At 44.6% G+C, this 22,183-nt stretch overlaps 1 protein-coding gene across 1 annotated transcript in view; it reads right to left on the bottom strand.

Moving 5' to 3' along the window:
- LOC119955936 overlaps nt 1-22,183 on the bottom strand; it is an 84,578-nt gene that overhangs the window by 18,975 nt on the left and 43,420 nt on the right. The window contains exon 3 of the mRNA XM_038782594.1: nt 15,549-15,780. Within this exon, the coding sequence (XP_038638522.1) occupies nt 15,549-15,780 (232 nt within the window). The remainder of the gene's footprint in view (nt 1-15,548; nt 15,781-22,183) is intronic.

The following is a 22,183-nucleotide window of genomic DNA, read 5'->3' as shown; positions in this document are numbered from 1 at the left end:
CTCAGTGGCAGCATCGAGGACAAACAAATTTGCTGGACTAGAGGATGATGATGGTTTAAAATGATCTTCTAATCCACTGTCCCTTTTTCTCTCTCGGACTTTCTTATCTCTCTGTTAAACCTACACAAGGACAGTCAATGCTCCATAAACCTTCCTTTCTTCTCCAAATATGTCAGCCTATGTGATCTTCCTTCCTCCATTTGGGCTTTCCCACTATTTCCTATTTGGTCTCCTTTCGTCATGCTCAGCACCATGGAGCACCTTATCCTCCACTACCTTTCCTCTTCCGTCCCCTTTGCACCCTTTGAAAGCTCAATAGCAGTCTCATCCAATCAGTTACTTTGAATTACTTTGATTTCTCCCCAACACGTTCGATGCAACTTTGGGCATAAGCCCTTTAGTTTTCTTTAAATTCCAGTTTCGGGGATACAAATCAAAAGGTGGCGATAAGGGAGACTTCTGTCTCTTTTAAAAGACGGACTTGCTATAACATGTTGAGTATATTTGTCAAACCAGACAATAAATTAATAATCAATCGCTGGGTCACTTTGAACTCTGAATGCATTGCACACAAACCGTTCCCAATATCACTTACCCGCAGATATCTTGGAAAGATCTGTACCTGCCCTGCATGCATTAGGTGATAGACTGACAGAGGAATTTACCAACAAGTTTGAACATAATGTTTATTACTCTGGAGGTTCACAATTCATTGTGCCTGCAGTGTAAAAAAGTTTTATTAAAAGTGTACAATACCTATCTATATTTGAACAGTTACAGCTAATTGATAAGGAAAAATTATTAGTTCGGAATAATTAATTGCTCTTTCACTTGCTGTTTCATAGCAATAAATCTAAATAATACTCTGACTTCTTTTCTTTCATTTTCTCCTACGGTTTGACCGAGTTGGAAGAGGACCAATGATCACAAATCCCTGTTTTTCAATACTTATTCTCCAAGGAAAATGTGATTGTGGGGGGGGGGGGGGGGGCGATGGGCCGAAGTACCGCCTCTGTCAGGCCTCTCCCGCCGACATGGTTTAAACCACCTCTGGTGCCAGCGGGAGCAGGCGGCGCGAGTGGGACCCGGGGTCCTGGGGGGGGTGCGGGGCGATCTGACCCCAGGGGGTACCCCCACGGTGGCCTAGCCCGCGATTGGAGCCCACCGATTGGTGGGCGGGCCTGTGCCGTGGGGGCACTCTTTTTCTTCTGCCCCGGCCACGGCCTCCACCATGGCGGAGGCGGAAGAGACCCCCTCCACCGCGCATGCGCCGGGGTGACGTCAGTGGCCGCTGACGCTCCGGCGCATGCGCCGACTCATGTTGACCGGCGAAGGCCTTTCGGCCAGCCCAGACGCTGGTCGGCGGGGCACCAAAGGCCACTGGCGCCGGTCGGCGGAGCGGGAGCCACTGTGGCGCAGGCCAAGCCCCTAAAAGTGCAGAGAATTCCGCTCCTTTGGGGAGGCCTGACGCCGGAGTGGTTCTCGCCACGCCAGTACGCTGGGACCCCCCACCCCGCCGGGTAGGGGAGAATCCCGGCCATGGTGCCATCTACAATCAAGAAAGCAGAATTCACTGCAAGTCTGTCCCAATGCAACCTGGTTCGAGTTGGAAGTACCACAACTACTTGCATTATGAAAATGTTTCGAATGTAATTCTCCCTCTTATGTATTTTCTTTTATTTCCTTTTCTTTTCATGTACTTAATGATCTGTTTGAGCTGCTCGTAGAAACATTTGTTTCACTGTACCTCGGTACAGGTGACAATAAACAAACAAATGTAATAAAACATCCCTACACGTGTCACAGGAGCGCAGTTTGGCACCTCGCCACATAAGAATATATTAAGGCAGGTAACAAAAAGCTTGGTCAATGAGGTAGGTTTTAAGACACATCTTAATAGAGGAAAGTGTGCTTGGACAGGCAGAGAGACATCCAAAGGAATGCCTGAGCTCAAAGAACCAGTCGCTGAAGCCATGACCACTGATGATTGGGCAATTGAAATCACGCATGTTTAAAAGGTCCAAAATGCAGGAGCACAGATATCCCAGATGGTTGTGGGGCTGGAGGAAGTTACAGAGACAGGCATAGAATTCCTACAGTGCAGAAGGAGGCCATTCAGCCCATTGAGTCTGCACCGACCCTCCCAATGAACACCCTACCTAGGTCCACGCCCCAAACCCTATCCCGTGAACCCTGTAATCCCATCTAATCTGCATCAGCTGGTTTCTCCATCATCGGGATCCTCCATTTTGCTAGCAGCTCTTTCACGCCAGCGGATTTCCTGGCGCCGTGGGGTGCCCAAAAATGGAAAATCCCATTGACCAGCTGGTGGGACGGAGAATCCGCCGGCAGTGGCGGGCACACCGCCCCCATCAGCATTAGAAAATTGGTGTGGCAGGGCAGAGAACCTGCCCTGTACCTTTGGACATAAAGGGTCAATTTAGCCTGGCCAACCCACCTACTCTGCACATCTTTGGGCTTTGGGAGGAAACCACGTTACCTGGAGGAAACCCACGCACACACGGGAAGAACGTGCCAACTCCACACAGTCAACCAAGGCTGGAATCAAACCCCGGTCCCTGGCGCAGTGAGGCAGCAGAGCTAACCACTGTGCCCCACTGTGCCATCCCTAAATTCCACCATCTGCCAATGTGGGATTCAAACCTGGGTCCCCAGAGCATTACCCTGGGTCTCTGGACCACTAGTCCAGTGACAATATCACTATCCCACCATAGAGGGATTTGAAAATAAGGATAAGTATTTTTAAATTGAACAATTGCTTAACTGGGAGGCTATGCAGGTCATACAGGGGAATGGTTGGTTGTCAGCACTCTCAACTCTGGACTGAAGATTTCTGGGTTCATGCGCCACACCTCAGGAGTTGAGCTGGTCCATTGGTTTACAATGCTGCATTATCAGAGGTGTCATCTGATTGGTGACACATCAATCAACTCCCATTGGGGGACATTAAGATTTATTATTATGCTGCTTCATGGAATTCAGCAAGTTTATCGGTCAGCATGGCTGACATACCTCACCAAAATACCAGGGATATTTAATTTTGTGAAACCACCGGAGATATTTTTATTTACCAGTTAATAAAAGTAAGCATTCCTTTAACTCGAAGATTACAGAATTACAGTATGGGACACCCAAGTTGAACACTTAGGCCTCATGAATTGAGGTCTCTTCCATGCATGCAATGCTCTCTACCAATTTTCTTCAATTCATTTAGGGGATGCTGGTGTCGCAGGCTCGGCCTGCATTTATTGCCCATCTCTTGTTGTCCTCGGGAAAGTGGCCGTGAGCCGCCATCTTGAACCGCTGCAGTTCTGGTACATCAGCAATCCCGTTAAGGAGGGAGTTCCAGGGTTCTGACCCAGCAACAGTGAAAAAACAGCGATATATTTCCAATTCAAGATGGTGAATGACTTGGAGGGGAACCTCCAGGTGGTGGTGTCCCCAGATATCTACTGCTCTTGTCCTTCTAGATGGGAGTGGTCGTAGATTTGGAAGGTGCTGCCTAAGGAGCCTTGCTAAGTTCCTGTCGTGCATCTTGGTAAACAATGGTAAACACTGCTGCCACTGTTTGTCAGTCGTGGCGGGATTGAATGTTTGTGGATTGGAGTGCGAATCAATTGGGCTGTTTTGTCCTGGAGGGTGTCGAGCTCCTTGAGTGTTGTTGGAGCTGCTCTCATGCAGGCAACTGAACAGTATTCTATCGCACTCCTAACTTGTGCCTTGTAGATGGTGGACAGGCTTTGGGGAGTCAGGAAGTGAGTTACTTGCCACAGGATTCCCGGCCTCTGACCTGATTTTGTAGCCACAGTGTTTACATGTCTAGTCCACTTTAGATTCTGGTCAATGGTAACCCCCAAGATACTTACAGTAGGGGATTCAGTGATGGTAATGCCATTGAATGTCAAGGTGTGATGAATAGATCCTTCCTTGTTGGAAATGGTCACTGCCTGGCACTTATGTGGCATAAACGTTACTTGCTACATGTCAGCCCAATCCAAGATATTATCCAGGTCTTGCTGCATTTGGACCTAGTCTGCTTCAGTATTTTAAGAGCTGCGAATGTTACTGAGCATTGTGCATCATAGGTGAACATCCCCATTTCTGGCATTATGGTAGAGGTAAAGTGATTGATGAAGGAGCTGAAAATGATTGGGCCTAGGGCATTATCCCAAGGAACTCCTGTGATGATGTCCTGGGTCTCAGATGACTGACCTCCAACAACCACAACCATCCTCCTTTGTGCTCGGTATGACTCCAATCAGTGGAGAGTTTTCCCCCAATTCCCGTTGAATCCAGCTTTGCTAGGGTGGGGTTACAGGGATAGGGTGGGGGATTGGGCCTAGGTAGGGTGCTCTTTCAGAGGGTTAGTGCAGATTCAATGGGCCGAATGGCCTCCTTCTGCATAATAGGGACTCTATGATGACTGAGACCGGCCTAAATTGGAATGTTCCTGTCAGAGGATTCTATGATCATAGCCATGAAAGTTCCCATACCTCATCAGGGTTTCAATTTGATATTTATTTTCCACTTATGGCTGGGTTTCGATTAAGGATTTTCCTTCCATTACAGGATTCCTTCTTGAGATTCTAGGAAGATAGGAACATGCGTTGACCAGTCAGCTGCCTCAAGCCTTTTCCGCCATGCACTTTGCTCAAGGCTGATACGTATCTCAACCTCCGGGTGATCCGGTTTCCTCTCAAAGTCCAAACACGTGCAGCTTAGGTGGATTGGCCATGGTAAATTGCCCTTAGTGTCCAAAATGATTAAGAGGGGTTATTATGTTATGGGGATAGGGTGGAAGTGAGGGCTTAAGTGGGTCAGTGTAGATTCGATGGGCCGAATGGCCTCCTTCTGCACTGTATAGAGTTTTATAGAGAAATACAGCACAGAACAGGCCCTTTGGCCCACGATGTTGTGCCGAACTTTAGTCCTAGGTTAATCATAGGATTTTGGACACTAAGGGCAATTTATCATGGCCAATCCACCCAACCTGCACATCTTTGGACTGTGGGAGGAAACCGGAGAACCCGGAGGAAACCCACGCACACACGGGGAGGATGTGCAGACTCCACACAGACAGTGACCCAAGTCGAAATCGAACTTGGGACCCTGGAGCTGCGAAGCAATTGTGCTATCCACAATGCTACCGTGCTGCCCCTTAAGAAGAAATTAATCTACACTCCATTATTCTACCCTAATCCATGTACCTATCCAATAGTCGCTTGAAGGTCCCTAACGTTTCCGACTCAACTACTTCCACAGGCAGTGCATTCCATGCCCCCACTACTCTCTGGGTAAAGAACCTACCTCTGACATCCCCCCTATATCTTCCACCATTTACCTTAAATTTATGTCCCCTTGTAATGGTTTGTTCCACCCGGGGAAAAAGTCTCTGACTGTCTGCTCTATCTATTCCCCTGATCATCTTATAAACCTCTATGTATGTTCTATGTATCTATGTATTACCTACATTATTCGACAATACACAAACTACACCTTCCTCGAGCAATAACCATGTCTGTGGCGTTGCTACAGAAGCTTAAACAAGCCATGTCATGGTACTGCTAAGCTGCATGACCCAGACTTGTGTGATTCAATCATACAGCCATCTGGGTCAGGAAGATAACGAAGGAATTTTCTTCAACATTCTATGGATTGGACCACATTTCAATCAGCTCACAATGCCAACCTATTATTTGCCCCACAGGTTAGGCATGATGTAGACAATGGAAATACGATTGTTGCTAGATTTATGTAGCCGTCTTGGCAACCGGATCTCAAGTTGCTGTTTTATCTCAAGCCGAGCTCCAGTATGGCCTTCTCCCAAGTGCATCATGACCCCAACATGTTGCTCATATTTCTGCTGCTAACCTCACTTGTTAGTCATGAAGTGAAACAGAATAAAAACAGAAAGCGTTGGAAAGGCTCAGTAGGTCTGGCAGCAGCTGTGGAGAGAGAAGCAGAGTGAACGCGTTGAATGCAGAACAGGCCTACGCACCCGAAACGCTAACTCTGGCTGGAATTTTCCAGCTGTTCACAGCGGCGAATCTTCCGGTCCCGCCAACGGTGAACCCCTCCCAAGGGTTTCCCAGCAGCCTACAACGGGAAGCGCCATTGACAGCAGCATGTCCAGAAGATTCTGCTGCCGGCCAATGGTGGATCACCTCTGCTATGGGGAAACACACACAGCAGGGGGTGATGTTGAAAATCCCACCCTCTGCTTCTCCCTCTACAAATACTGCCAGACCTGCTGAGCATTTCCAGCATGTTCTGTTTTATTTCAGATTTCCAGCTTCCATGGTATTTTAACTTTATTGATTTAAACATCCTTTGGAATAAAATGCTTAATACAAGGGACAATAATTCAAGCGTATTAACCCTGCATTGGTGCTACTGTAAATAATGGAACCAGCCCTAGAAAAAAAATGCATGGTGGTTCAATTCCATGGGCTCATGGAAGGGGCGCATGGAGGGGCTGTTTAGCACACTGGGCTAAATCGCTGGCTTTGAAAGCAGACCAAGCAGGCCAGCAGCACGGTTCGATTCCCGTAACAGCCTCCCCAAACAGGCGCTGGAATGTGGTGACTAGGGGCTTTTCACAGTAACTACATTGAAGTCTACTCGTGACAATAAGCGATTTTCATTTTTCATTTCATTTTCAATTCAAAGATAGTCTGAGAGGCAGAAAGAGTGCAACCAATATTATTCCAATTAGAATGGCGGTTGTGAGGAAAGACAATGCAGAGCTCCCATGAAATACAAGAGATGGGACACTCCTGCTCAGCCCATTCTGCTGGCATCAGGGCAGAGTCTCCAAATGAAAGGGGACGTGATGGACATTGAAGGTCTGTAAAAAGACACTGCACTTCTCAACTCAATCAACATGAAGTGAGCTCCTTAAATCCAGGATAAATGGGCTCAGGAAGCTAAATCTGTCGGAGAAGAGACTTCCCATCAGAAATCCCCCCAGAGCATAGTCTTTGAAAAATACACTGTTGATTAATTTAAGGACTTTTATCTTGTCTGACGTTTGAAACTGCTGCTTCAAGGTGTTCAAGAGTGCAACAAGAAAGGACAAGGCACCAGAGAAGGGTAGTGATATGGATAATGATGGCCAGAGTGTCGCAGGATGGGTCAGGACATGCAAGCGCCCACCAGCACATACAACTAGAATATTGGTAAATAGAATTTAAAATTCTTATCTGAATGCATGCATGTCTTTGTAACAAGATGGATCAATTGACAGCACAAATTTAAATAAATGGTATGACACCATGGTCATTACAGTGATATCGTTGCAAGGGGACTATCATGATATGCAGACAGGTACTTAATGGCAGCTAATGAGCACAGGGAATAGGACATAACCAATCAGCAGGCTGAACACTTGGGAGGTGGTTTCCCACTATAAAAGGCACGAGGCACTCACACTCCGCCTCTTTCTACTAGGGACATCTACAGAGTGAGTCCAGTGTACATATCACAGCACGTGGAGAACAGCTAGTCTGGTTCAGTCTAGATAGAGAAATCACATCTAGGTTAGCAGAGAGTCGAACTCACAGAGAACTGTGCTAACTGTGTGACAGGTTCAATAAATCAAGTTGAACTAACTTCAAGGTCTGGAGTCTACTTGAGTTAAAGCTGCATCCAGTTGCAGCCCGTGTTATCTCAACGTGCTTAACACGACAGGTACCAAGGCTGGAAAATGAATACGCAACGGAATTTGACATTTTGGAAAATAGGAAAAAAGGAAAGGGAGATGGGTTCGCAGTTGGAGGCTGGAGGGTGGGGAAGAAGTGGCATAATGTGGCGAGTTCCATGGGAGTCATGTGTGTGTGTGTGGGGTTGTCCCATCTGAGGCTGGGTCTGGGTTTTTTTACATAGTTACTCTGGAGTTAGAAGTGACTTTTTTTCCTCTTTCAGAGTAATTAACAGGGAAAAACTGGCAGATCCATTCAAAGTTAGCAATTTAAATCGCTTCTGGGTTCCCGGTCCAGCACAATTATCCAGAGGGAGTTAGCTCTTCTGAGCAATTGCCAAGTAATCCCTTTGATGGGATTCCCCAGAGCACCATTTGAGTTCCCTTAAACGTGAAGTTGGGGAACCAGAAGTTATGGGCCATTAAATATATTCTGGACCCAAGCAGGGAACAGGCAATGTTAGACCTTGTAATGTGTAATGAGACGGGATTCATTAATGATCTAACTGTAATTTATCTTATAGGCAAGAGCAATCATACCATGATAGATTTCAAATTGAGTTTGAAGGTGAGAAACGGCCCAAAACTAATGCCTTAAACTTAACTAAAGGAAATTTCAAGGTATGAAGATAGTTGGCTACCATGGACCGGGAAAACAGAAGACAAGAGAAGATGGCAGAGGAGTGGCAGACATTCCAGGAGGTACTCATAACTCTCATCAAAGATATGTTCCGCTGAGAAAGAAAGATGCTACAGAAGATGCACCATCTGTGGCAGACTAAGCAAATTAAGAATGGTATCATAGAACATAGAACATTACAGCGCAGTACGGGCCCTTCGGCCCTCGATGTTGCGCCGACCTGTGAAACCATCTGAAGCCCATCTGACCTACACTATTCCATTTTCATCCATATGTCTATCCAGTGACCACTTAAATGCCCTTAAAGTTGGCGAGTTTACTACTGTTGCAGGCAGGGCGTTCCACACCCCTACTACTCTCTGAGTAAAGAAACTGCCTCTGACATCTACCACCCCTCAATTTAAAGCTATGTCCCCTCATGTTGGTCATCACCATCCGAGGAAAGAGACTCTCACTGTCCACCCTATCTAACCCTCTGACTATCTTATATGTCTCTATTAAGTCACCTCTCAGCCTTCTCCTCTCTCAAATTGAAAGAACTGTTTTGAAGATTAGAGATACACCAGAGGATTTATTTTTTATTCATTCATGGGACGTGGGCGACATTGGCAAGATCAGAATTTATTGTCCATCTCTAATTGCCCTTGAACTGAATGGATTGTTAAGCTTTTTCAGAGGTCCTTTTAAGAGTCAACCATATGGCTGTGGGTCTGTAGTCACATGTAGGCCAGACCACGTAAGGATGGCAGATATCCTTCCCTGAAGGACATTAGTGAAGCAGATAGGTTAATTCAAAAAATTAAACAAAAACATAAATGGAGAAATTAGAATACGATAAAAATCCAGCAAGAAATAGAAAAACAGACAATAAAAGCTTTTGCAAGTTTCTAAAAAGGAAGTGGCAATTGGTGCTTAGAGGCTGAGGCTGGGAAATTCATAATAGGGAACAAGGAAATGACAGGCTTTGAACAAGTTCAGTAAGTCCTTACTTAAAGTTGTGGTTGAACCCTTGAAAATTATGACATTAAGTGAAATTACAGAATCAGGGGTCCCCTTGGAATCGATGTTAAAGCTGGAGTTAGGTTTTTTTAGACATTTCTCACCCAGAAAAGAAGTTCCATTCTGGAACCCAAGTGTTCCCGCCATCGGAGAATAGGGACTGGTCTCCTCTGGCGGTACCCAGACGCGAGTATCACTCCTTAACCATGCAAATTGAAACATGGCGGACAACACGCCGGATTCCACTGTTAATTGTCACTTGATATGTTTATAGAGGATTTAAGCACATTCCCATTACTGAAGCTCACCTGCCGGGAGCTCAAATCAGGAATTTTCCTTTTTTTTAAAAATTCGTTCATGGGATACGGCACATCCAGAGACCCAGGGTAATCCTCTGGGGACCCAGATTCGAACTTCACCATCACAGATGGTGAAATTTGAATTCAATAAAAATCTGCAATGAAAAGTCTGATGTTGACCATGAAACTTTGTCGACTATCATTGAAAAAAAAACTCCTGGCGTGGTGAGGATGAAGGAACTGGCACACAGTTATTTTTGGTGGCCAGGATTAGATGCTCAAAGAGAAGAAAAGTGGAGCAATGTCAGTCCTGTGCGAAACTTTTTTTAAAAAATTTAGATTACCCAATTATTTTCTTCCAATTAAGGGGCAATTTAACGTGGCCAATCCACCTAACCTGCACATCTTTGGGCTGTGGGGGCGAAACCCACGCAGACACGGGGAGAATGTGCAAACTCCTCAGACAGTGACCCAGGGCCGGGATTCGAACCCAGGTCCTCAGCGCCATAGGCAGCAATGCTAACCACTGTGCCACCGTGCTGCCCCGTCCTGTGCGAAACTAAGAAACACTCCACCGCCACCATTACATCCGTGGGAATGGGCGACGCAGCCATGATAGAGAATACACATGGACTACGCTGGTCCAATGGAGGGACACATGTTCCTTAATGATTGTGAATGCATACTCTAAATGTCTGGAAGTAGTGATTATGAAACCCACGATGACAGACAAACTATTGAGAAGTTGGATGAAATATTTGCATGATTTAGTACACCGGAGCAGGTTGTAAGTGACAATGGGACTCAGTTCACTTCAAAAGAGTTTGAAGACTACTTAGGAGACAACGCTATACAGCACAAAAAGTCAGTCCCAAACCATCCTGCAACAAATGGATTGGCAGAACGATTTTTACAATCACTTAAACATTTCACCAAGGCATCAAAGGACCAAGGTACTTTGGCAAGAAGAGTGAACAAATTCTGAATGTCTTATCGGAACACCACACATGCAACGACACAGAGTCCACCAGCAATATTGCTGTTCAAAAGGAAACTGAGAACACAGTTTGCTTGGTTGATGCCACTTGACACTTCAGAGATTGTCAAACGACAACAAGAAGCACAGATTGCTAGGAGGGAACAAAACTCCAAAAGGCAAGTATTCATTCAAGGAGTGATCACAAGGAGCAACACTTCCAATGAGAAATGGGTACCTGTTGTCATCCTAGCAAAAACAGGTCAAATATCATATTTCATATAGATGGGATGATGAAAGAGTTTGGCGATGTCGTACTGACCAGCTACCAGCTTCACAAAGTGAAATCATCTCAAGAAGTATTTCCCTTGGAAATTCTAAACGGTGACACTTCTGAACAGAGACCCAACAGAGAGGGAAGTTCAGATTTTGTTTCTGAGGACTTTCCAATACGTATAGACAGACACTGAAGTAACTTCCCAGGAAGAACCACTTATTGAAGGAACTGGAAGACACTTCCAAGGTCTTGAGAAGCCAAATTCCAGAACGTCAAGTGCAACACAAAAGGAATGGACATCCACCTGGGAGATTGTCTTGTTAGGTTGTATATATGTATACACATAATGTATAAGTGGATTGTGCTGATATGCACATAGGCATATCTATGCATAATTGTACACAGTTGCACCAATGTACATATTTGTATATAACAGCACCAGTGTTGATAGCCACTGACCAACATATGTAGGGGTGGCTATGACCTCCTGACAGCAGGTGGAACCAGTCACCCATACAGACATATATCAATCGGGGGATAGGCGAGATGCAGGCAATTGATATTAGAACGGACAAGGGGACAGTCATCTCCCTCCTTCGTTTCACAGTAATGTGAACAGAATTGGTTGTACATAGAAATGCACGGTTACCATCAAGCGTGTCAAGAATAAATACTTATAGCAATCATATATTTGTGTTCTATGTGTATCTTCATGATCAGGGAAACAATCCAACACAACATGGATCTATTGTAAAAATGTTAAGAAAGTCGTTGTTGCATGAAAGAAGTAAAGGGGGAGGGGTGTTATACATCAGAGGATGCATTCCTGCTGGTGGAATGTCACATGATCTGTAGTGATGCCATCAGAGTATTTGCACAGGCTTCCAGTTCTCCATTTCAGATTGTGTGAGTAACATCTCCGAATAAACCTCTCACCGTGTTTGTAATAAATCCAAGTGTGTGACACCTCCATATCTTTGCTCTTTAAGGCGCTTTGAGAATCTAACAATATCTCCCCTCATAACCACAGAACAACCCAGTGTGCTTAAAAGCCAATGAATTACATTTGAAGCATAGTCACTGTTGTGATGTAGGAAACATGTCAGTCAATTTGCGCACAGCAAGCACCGACAAAAGCAATGTTATAATGATCTGAGATTATGAATTTGTGATGGTGATTGAGGGATGAGTTTTGGCCAGGGTTTCCTAAGACCATAAGACATAGGAGCAGAATTAGGCCACTCAGCCCATAGAGTCTGCTCCGCCATTCGATCATGGCTGAGAATTGTCTCATCCCCATTCTCCTGCTTGTCCCCATAACCCCTGATCCCCGTATTGATCAAAAGCCTATCTATCTCTGTTTTAAAGACACTCAGTGATTTGGCCTCCTCAGCCTTCTGCAGCAAAGAGTTCCATAGATTCACCACCCCTCTGGCTGAAGAAATTTCTCCTCATCTCTGTTTTAAAGGGTAGCACGGTAGCATTGTGGATAGCACTATTGCTTCACAGCTCCAGGGTCCGAGGTTCGATTCCGGCTTGGGTCACTGCCTGTGCGGAGTCTGCACATCCTCCCCGTGTGTGCGTGGGTTTCCTCTGGGTGCTCCGGTTTCCTCCCACAGTCCAAAGATGTGCAGGTTAGGTGGATTGGCCATGATAAATTGCCCTTAGTGGGTTATGGGGATAGGGTGGAGGTGTTGACCTTGGGTAGGGTGCTCTTTCCAAGAGCCGGTGCAGACTCGATGGGCTGAATGGCCTCCTTCCGCACGATAAATTCTATTCTATCCCTTTAGCCTGAGATTATGTCCCCTGGTTCTAGTTTTTCCTACAAGTGGAAACATTCTCTCCAGATCCACTCTATCCAGACCATGCAGTATCTTGTAAGTTTCAATAAGATCCCCCCTCATCCTTCTAAACTCCAATGAGTACTGACCCAGAGTCTTCAACCATTCTTCATACAACTAGTTTGTCATTCTAGGGATCATTCTTGTGAACCTCCTCTGGACCCTTTCCTTAGATACACGGCCCAAAACTGCTCACAATATTCCAAATGGGATCTGACCAGAGCCTTATACAGCCTCAGAAGTACATCCCTGGTCTTGTATTCTAGCCCTCTCGACATGAATGGCAACATTGAATTTGCCTTCCTAACTGCCGACTGAACCTGCACGTTAACCTTAAGACAATCATGAACAAGGACTCTCAAGTCCCTTTGTGCTCCTGATTAAACTAAGCATCTTCCCATTTAGAAAATAGTCTATGCCTCCATTTCCCCTTCCAAAGTGCATAATCTCACAATTTTCCACATTTCATTTCATCTACCACTTCTTTTCCCACTCTCCTAGCCTGTCCAAGTCCTTCTGAAGCCCGCCTGCTTCCTCTTTACTACCTGCCCCTCTACAGATCTTTGTATCATCAGAAAACTTAGCAACAGTGCCTTCAGTTCCTTCCTCCAGATCATTAATGTATATTGTGAAAAGTTGTGGTCCCAGCACCGACCCCTGAGGTACACCACTGGTCACCGGCTGCCATCCTGAAAAAGACCCCTTTATCCCCACTCTCTGTCTTCTGCCAGTCAGCCAATCCTCTATCCATGTCAGGACCTTACCCTTAACACCATGGGATCTTAACTTATTTAACAGTTTCCTATGCGGCACTTTGTCAAAGGCCTTCTGGAAATCTAAATAAATCACATCCACTGGTTCTCCTTTGTCTAACTTCCTTGTTACTTCCTCAAAGAACTCTAACAGATTTGTCAGACATGACCTCCCCTTCACGAAGCTGTGCTGACTCAGTCCTATTTTATCATGCACTTCCAAGTACTCCGCGATCTCATCTTTAATAATGGACTCTAAAATATTACCAATGACCGATGTCAAGCTAACCAGCCTATAATTTCCCGTCTTCTGCCTCCCTCCCTTCTTAAACAGCGGTGTTACATTAGCCACTTTCCAGTCCTCTGGCACATGTCCTGCCTCCAGTGATTCCTGAGAGATCGCCACCAATGCCTCCACTATCTCCTCAGCTATCTGTTTTAGGACCCTGGGGTGTAGTCTATCCGGTCCAGGTGATTTATCCACCTTCAGACCTTTCAGTTTCCCCAGAACCTTCTCCTTAGTAATGGTCACTGCACTCACCTCTGCCCCCTGTTTCTCCTGGGGCTCCGGCATCCCACAGTCTTCCACCGTGAAGACTGATGCAAAGTAACTATTCAGTTCGTCTGCCTTTTCTTTGTTTCCTATTATTATTTCTCCAGCCACATTTTCCAGTGGTCCAATGACTATTTTTGCCTCTCTCTTGCCTTTTATACATTGAAAAAAACTCTTCCTAGCTTCCTTCATATTATTAGCTAGCTTGCACTCATACTTCATCTTCTCCCCCCTTATTGCTTTTTTAGTTGCCCTCTGCTCACTTTTAAAGGCTTCCCAATCCTCTGGCTTCCCACTAATCCTCACCATTTTGTATGCTTTTTCTTTAGCTTTTATGCTGTCCTTGATTTCCATCGTCAGCCATGGATGCTTTGTGCTCCCCTTAGCAGGTTTCTTCCTCCTTGGGATGAATTTCTGTTGTGCCTCTCGAATAACCCCCAAAAACCCCTGCCATTGATGTTCCACTGTCTTCCCTGCTAGACTCCTTTTCCAATCAACTCTGGCCAGCTCCTTCCTCATGGATTTGTAGTTACTCTTATTTAATTGCAATACCGTTACATCTGACTCCAGCTTCTACCTCTCAAACTGCAGGGTAAATTCTATCAAATTGTGGTCACTGCTCCCTAAGGGTTCCTTCACCTTATGTTCCCTAATTAAGTCTGCCTCGTTACACATCACTAAATCCAGAATAGCCTGTTCCCTAGTAGGCTCTGTCACAAGCTGCTCCAAAAAACTGGGGCGAGCATGCCTGTTCTTTTTCAAACTAATGCCATGGGGTCTTTTACATACATCTTAGAGGACAGTAAGGGCCTTGATTTCGCATTTGATCCAAAAGACTGCCCCACCAACACTGTAGCACTTCCCCCCGTACTGCATTGAGATTATTGTGCTCAAGTCTCAACCTACAACGTTCGCATCTCAGAGGCAAGAGTTCTACAAGCTGAACCACAGCTGAGACATGCTGAGCCTTACTAAAATAATCCACAGGAAAACCCAATGATGCAACTCTATCCATTCCATTTGAACCTCTCCTTCCATATGCACCCAGTTTTCTTCTCTTCATACACCTGACCTGAGAAGCAAGAATTGCAAGAGCCTCGGTCAATGCCATGTTGAGAAACAGCCTGACTGACTCACTTTCCAATACTCGTGCCTGCATGTAGCTGGGGTAGGTAGTTGCCCCTTGTAATGCATTCACCTCACCATTGTAATTCGATACTTGCTACAGTAAGGGCTGAGGGTGAAAGTACATCACCCATTATCACACAGAATTAGCAGCACCTTAACAGGCCATTAGGCCCAATAGGTCTGTGCCAGTGTTTACACTCCACACAAGCTCCACTTGAGCTCTCCTGAACCACAGGTTTTCCACTATGCCATGCAAGAGAGGCCTTTCCATGGATCTAGAAAGTAACTTTGTTCAGAGTGAAGAGCTGTGTGTTCGTGGCATGTGACTAGGAATAAACCGTGGAAGAGAGGAAGGCAGTTTACCTGCTTCGTCCACGCCCAGAGATGCGATCAGCTTGCAGAGTGTGTGCCTGGAGTTATATTGCTCCAAGAGCTTCCTGCAGCCAGACTCACAGATAGCGATCCTCGCCAATACAAGCGCAGCATTACTGACTGTCCACTCATTTATACTGTCCAGCAGAGCAGTCACATTGACCATTATCTCCTCAATGTGTGAATCATTCAGTAACCATTGTCGGCCTTCATTAGTCTCGGCCTAAAGCATAAAAACAAAACACATAGATCAAAGTATTTTAAACACTCGTTTCTCTTTTGTGATGACTGACATGGGACATATGGTGCAGAAACAGGCCATCCAACCCTACCAGTCCTGGCCAATGTTAAAATTCCACATGTGCTTTCGCGTATCTTTCCTGATCTAAATTGATCATTGTTACTCCCCATTCCCTTCTCTCTCATTTGCTTCTCTCAAAATGAAATGAAATGAAAATCGCTTATTGTCACAAGTAGGCAGCAAATGAAGTTATTGTGAAAAGCCCCTAGTCGCCACATTCCGGCACCTGTTCGGGGAGGCTGGTACGGGAACTGAACCATGCTGCTGGCCTGCCTTGGTGAGCTTTAAAAGCCAGTTATTTAGCTGTGTGCTAAACCAGCCCCTTACTCCCCTCAAGCGCATCCTCACCTCAAGCATACCCTGTGGTAGCGAGATCCACATTCTCACCATGCTTTGGGTAAAGAGCTTTCTTCTGAACTCTCTATTGGAGCTTTTGCTGACTACCTTACAGTGATGGTCTTTATAGTTCTGCTCTTGCCCACAAGAAGCAGCATTCTTTCTGTATCCACTGTATCAAAACATTTCATAATTCCCGCATTCCCATAACCCAGTAACCCCACCTAACCTTTTTTTTGGACATTAAGGGCAATTTAGCACAGCCAATCCACCTAACCTGCACATCTTTGGACTGTGGGAGGAAACCGGAGCACCCAGAGGAAACCCACGCAGACACGGGGAAAACGTGCAGACTCCGCACAGTGACCGGGAATCGAAGCTGGGACCCTGGGGCGGTGAAGCCATAGTGCTAACCACTGTGCTACTATGCTGCCCCTTGTAGGTATAGTTCCATTCTCAAGGCCACTTTGTAAATTCACAGGTGGTAAACTTGCACTTCAATTTAACACGGTCAATATGTCATTGTTACACATTAACACCTCATTTCTTCTCTTGTCAAAATCTCTTTGAACTGTTTCAAGAATGTTGTTAAGATGCTGCTTATGTTGACTCTGAATAGTATCATACTCTTGCTTGTTTCTCGAAGTCCCATTTCAAATTAGTTATTTTCAATTCAGTTTGATGTTTCATAGTTGGTTCTAATCTTCAACTCATTTGCTCAAGTTCTGAACTATCTCAGTCCAGTTATCAGTCGAGTATGAATAGTCTTTGGCAAACTGTTCACTTGCCCTTCTTCCAACTATTACATCTTGTGTTGTATCACCGACAATCATTTTTAAATCAGTGTCTCAGGTCATTGACTCTGAAAGATCATTTTGCAGTGTGGTTGATGATTTACAAATTGCAATTTTGCAGTTACTTCAGTTGTTGTCTTATTGCCCATTACCGACTTTGATACACCGGTAATATTACTTGGTCGAGCTCTTTGCTCAACTCAATTTGGCAATGAGCTTTTATGAACAGGAACAACTTTCGAATTGCGGCACTCTATACCATCATCTTCTTCTTCATTTCCTCCATTTTGTGTTGAAGTTCATAAATCTCGTTGTTCTTTTCACAGTGAAGTTCTAACAGTTCATTAGCTTTATTTTTCAATTCTGCATTCAACCAATTATTCTGATTTACAAGAACCTCTGATGTTTGAAGTTCACCACATTTTAACTGAAGTTCAAACTTTGCTAGATTTATTTTTTTCAAGTTTATACTTTGGACAGTTCAAGTCTTCAGCCAAATGTTCCACTTTCCCTGACTGAGTCTCAATTGTTTTCATAAGTTCCTTTTTCATTTGCAACCTTCTTTGTCAAACTTGAAAGGTGATTTTCTGTGTTTATAGAATTTCATAGAATTTACAGTGCAGAAGGAGGCCATTCGGCCCATCGAGTCTGCACCGGCCCTTAGAAAGAGCACCCTAATCAAGTCCACATCTCCACCCTATCTCCGTAACCCAGTAACCCCACTTAACCATTTAGACACTCCAGGCAAATAAGCATGGCCAATCCACCTAACCCGCACATCTTTGGACTGTGGGAGGAAAACAAAGCATCCGGAGGAAACCCAAGCAGACACAGGGAGAACATGCAGACTCCACACAGACAGTGACCCAAGCCAGGAATCGAACCTGGGACCATGGAGCTGTGAAGCAACTTTGCTAACCACTGTGCTACCGTGTTCATCATGTTTTCCTTAAATTGCTTGTTACCTGCAATAAGTGTCTCATTTTTGTCCACTATAGTTTTCAAAAGTTCATTAAGATCACCATGATCAACTGCCTGTTACAATACAATTGTCATCACATTACAGTCTCCATAAACTGTACTTAGGATGAAATCCATTCTTCCAAAAAGTAATTTAGGAATTCCCACCATAACAATTCCATTTACAAAATCGCTTCTTAAATTAACTTTACACAAAAAGTCAGGTTCATCCCTTCCATTAATTTCTCTTATTAGTACTTCTTCATTCATAAAACTTCTTGGAATACAGCACTGCTGCTTCACAGCTCCAGGGTCCCAAGTTCGATTCCCGGCTGTGTGGAGTCTGCATGTTCTCCCTGTGCCTGCATGGATTTCCTCCGGGTGCTCCGGTTTCCTCCCACAAGACCCGAAAGACGTGCTGTTAGGTGAATTGGACATTCTGAATTCTCCCTCCGTGTACCCAAACAGGCGCTGGAATGTGGCGACTAGGGGACTTTCACAGTAAGTTCATTGCAGTGTTAATGTAAGCCTACTTGTGACAATAATAAAGATTATAATGATTGATCTGCTCATGTATCTCTCAATTTTTTTATTGGTTTACTTATTTTGTTAGCCGAGCAAGGGAACTCCGGCTGAAAAAAAACTCCGATATCCTGAATTCCTTCACTGGCACTCAAATAATTCTCGGAACTATCTTGAGATCTACCCCACTTTCTCATTGATTCTGAAGGAGCACGTTCTTCAAAACCACCGAGTCTCTGATATAGTCGCACAGGATCTAGAACATAAAGTGTCATTAAAAACAGCTGATCAATTGTTTAGGTTCCATGAATATCGGGATTTTTCCACGGGGGGAGACATTCGTGTCAAGAAGCAAAGATGTCTTATTCAGGACTAAGTCTCTGAATTAGAGATTATAAAAACAATGGGTATCTTGGGATACCAAATTGTAAGAAGTCTAACATCACTAGGTTAAAGTCCAACAGGTTTGTTTCAAATCACTAGCTTTCAGAGTACTGCTCCTTCCTCAGGTGAATCTATCAAATTGTTGTCATGGTTGCTCAAATGATAACAAGGAAGCACGACTAAACGTATCACCCAGCCTACAATTACATCTATCCCTCCAGATATCATATCTACGGTTTATGTGACCTGGAGAGAAATACGGATTGCCCTGAATTGAAGAGAGAGTGGAAGTCAAATTAAATCTCCCTTCCAGCTCACAGACAATCCACCACACTCTCAGAGTGTTAGTAATTATGGGATTTTCGCTTGACAGGCACAGCCTTGAAATCCCTGCAAATAACAGGGCTTGAAATAACTGACCAGCTTCAATTTCAAGCCAAACGGAGGAACGGTCCTCTCTGGCCCATTCGCGAATGAATCTAAAATGAGAAGCTAACTGATACATTTTAATTTTTAGCAACTCAAACCCCTCCTTTAAACTGAGAAGCTGCAGTTTGGCTAGTTTTAAACGAGTTTTCCTTTTGCTCCATATAAAAGTACTGAGCACCCTATTAATTTCCTTTAGGACCTTAGCAAAAAGCAATATTGGCACCATCTGTAATGGATATAATAGTCTCGGAAGCACATTCATCTTGAAATGAAAAATGAAATGAAAATCGCTTATTGTCACGAGTAGGCTTCAATGAAGTTACTGTCCGGGGAGGCTGGTACTCGAATCGAACCATGCTGCTTTCAAAGCCAGCGATTTAGCCCAGTGAGCTAAACCAGTGATATCCTGCCAAGCCACAATATTGGTAAGGAGGACGAACGTTCCAGGTCCCATTTGATTGACGCAAGTAAGGGCGGGGGGGGGGGGGAGTTTGCCACATACAAATGTCTGGAAAAGGGGGTAACAAAAATGCCTACATAAGTAAACCCTGAGGGGACCACCAAAATGGGAAATTAGGAAAGTGTAGAGGTCTCCCTCTGAGCTTTCCCAGAGACGTAGCCTCATAGTTCGTAAAATTAACTTCATAACCCTAGAAAAGGCTGAATTGGCCCACCACATCAATAGTAGCAGGAATATAGACGTACAGCTTAGATAAAAATAGTAACATGTCATCCGCGTACAGTGCAATCTTATGTTTCTTTCCTCCACTGAATAGCCTAAATACTGAAGGATCGTGTCCAATTACCTCCTCTTGGGACTCAATATTGCGAACAATAACGGGGGTAACAGGCAGCCCTACCTAGTCCTTTGCTGGAGACTAGCATTATCAGATCTATCACTGCTTGTAAGAACTTCCTGCCAGTGGACCTTTATAAAGCATTTGTATCCACTTCACAAACTCCCGTCCTAACCCGAACTTCTGCAGCAAACAAAATAAATAGTTCCATTCCACCTGATCAAAAGCTTGCTCTGCATCCAAACACCTTGGTCCAGCATGAATCTAACTATAGGTTTTATCGTTCCAGGCACAGAAACATTAAATTAAACCCAATAAAACTATTCCTTATTTCTAATGTTTACAAATACAAATCCTTAAAGCTACCTTTGTTTTCCGAGCACGCCCTACATCTCACCACCTGGCTACCTTCAAGCCATTCTCTTTGATGAAGCATTTGATCATCTGACCTAATATCTCTTGGGTTTGGAGTTATATTCTGCTTTATAATGTCCCTGTGAAACATTATGGCTATTTTACCCTGTGAAAGACAGCATATAAATTTAGGTTGTTATTGGTGCTATTAAAGGAATTGATAGGGTAGATGGAGGAAAAACAAATTCCTCCACTGGACTACTGGGGCACAATAGTAAGGCCATTTAGAGGTGGTGTCAGTAATTGCATCTCCATCCGCATGATGGCAGAAGTTTGGAATGCTTCCTTGCCAAAAAGCTGCATAGGCTAGATCAAATGGAACTGTCAGAATTGAGGATTACTAACATTTTTCTTAAGCAAGAGTATTAAAGATTATAGAACCAAGGTTGGTTCGGATTCAGATCATCTAACTGACTGACAGAACAAGCTCGAGTGGCCTATTTTTGTTTCTATCACACCTGAAAGAGAAGCCAGTTGCAGGGAAGCTCCTAACCTAGCAGCGTTTTCTGTAGTGCAGTGGTTATCACATTTGCCTAACATACGAAAGGTCCCTGGTTCGTAACCGGGCAGAAACATCAAGTGCGTCTCATTGGGGCAGCACGGTAGCACGGTGGTTAGCACAGTTGCTTCACAGCTCCAGGGTCCCAGATGCGATTCCCAACTGTTCTCCCCGTATCTGCTTGGGTTTCCTCCGGGTGCTCCGGTTTCTTCCCACAGTCCAAAGATGTGCAGGTTAGGTGGATTGGCAATGATAAATTGCCATTAGTGTCCAAAAGGGTTAGGTGGGGTTACTGGGTTATGGGGGTAGGGGATAGGGTGGAGGGCTTTAGTGGGATGCTCTTTCCAAGGGCTGGTGCAGACTTGATGGGCTGAATGGCCTCCTTCTGAACTGTAAATTCTATGATGATTCTATGATTCAGCAAGGCAAACATTGGTTTGATGGCTAAACCAATCCCAGCTCACGCTCATATACTTCTGAGCAATTGGTTCATAAATAGCTTTCATATAGGCCTGGAAGTGGGTGGAGTATTGCTTGATGAATGGTGATGAAAGAGGGTAATTCAAAATACATTTGACAAGGGGATCTAAAGACAAGAGATGTTCATTTTTCTCATACATACAAACGTGTTGTGGCTGCATGTGAGGAGCGTGCGTGATACTGGGGTACCCCCAATAGATCATGTTGTACAAACTCTTGAATGGGTCCAAGGCCATCACCTCAGACACTGAACAGTGTCCAGCCTACCTCAGATTAGCCTAGAAGGGCAAGGCACCTCACAATCTTGAGTAACACGTAAAGCTAGCAGGGCTACTGCGCAATAGGATCAACACTGGTATTCACCACGAACAAGATGCTACCTTCAAGTAAAAAATGACATTCTGTCCATCACACAAATGTGTTATATGAATTTCAGTGGCAGTGTGATGCTTGGTATGTAGCCATTCTTGTCAAATATTGGTGGGCCGTATCAAACAGTATGTCCCTTTTGTTGTTCAAAACGGGCAATGTACAGACAGTACCCAACCAGTCTGTACTTGCAAGACACAAAACACAGTGTCCAACAGTAGATGTGATTTCGTGATTGGACAACATTAGATGTGATTCAGTGATGGGACAATATTTGCTAAATAATATTCAATGTGCTATGAATTACGCTGACAACCAATTTAAGATTGTCAATCAGACTC

This window comes from Scyliorhinus canicula, chromosome 21 (assembly GCF_902713615.1).
Source record: "Scyliorhinus canicula chromosome 21, sScyCan1.1, whole genome shotgun sequence".
NCBI classification, from domain to species: Eukaryota; Metazoa; Chordata; class Chondrichthyes; order Carcharhiniformes; family Scyliorhinidae; genus Scyliorhinus; species Scyliorhinus canicula.
This window is presented reverse-complemented; position numbering and strand designations above follow the sequence as displayed.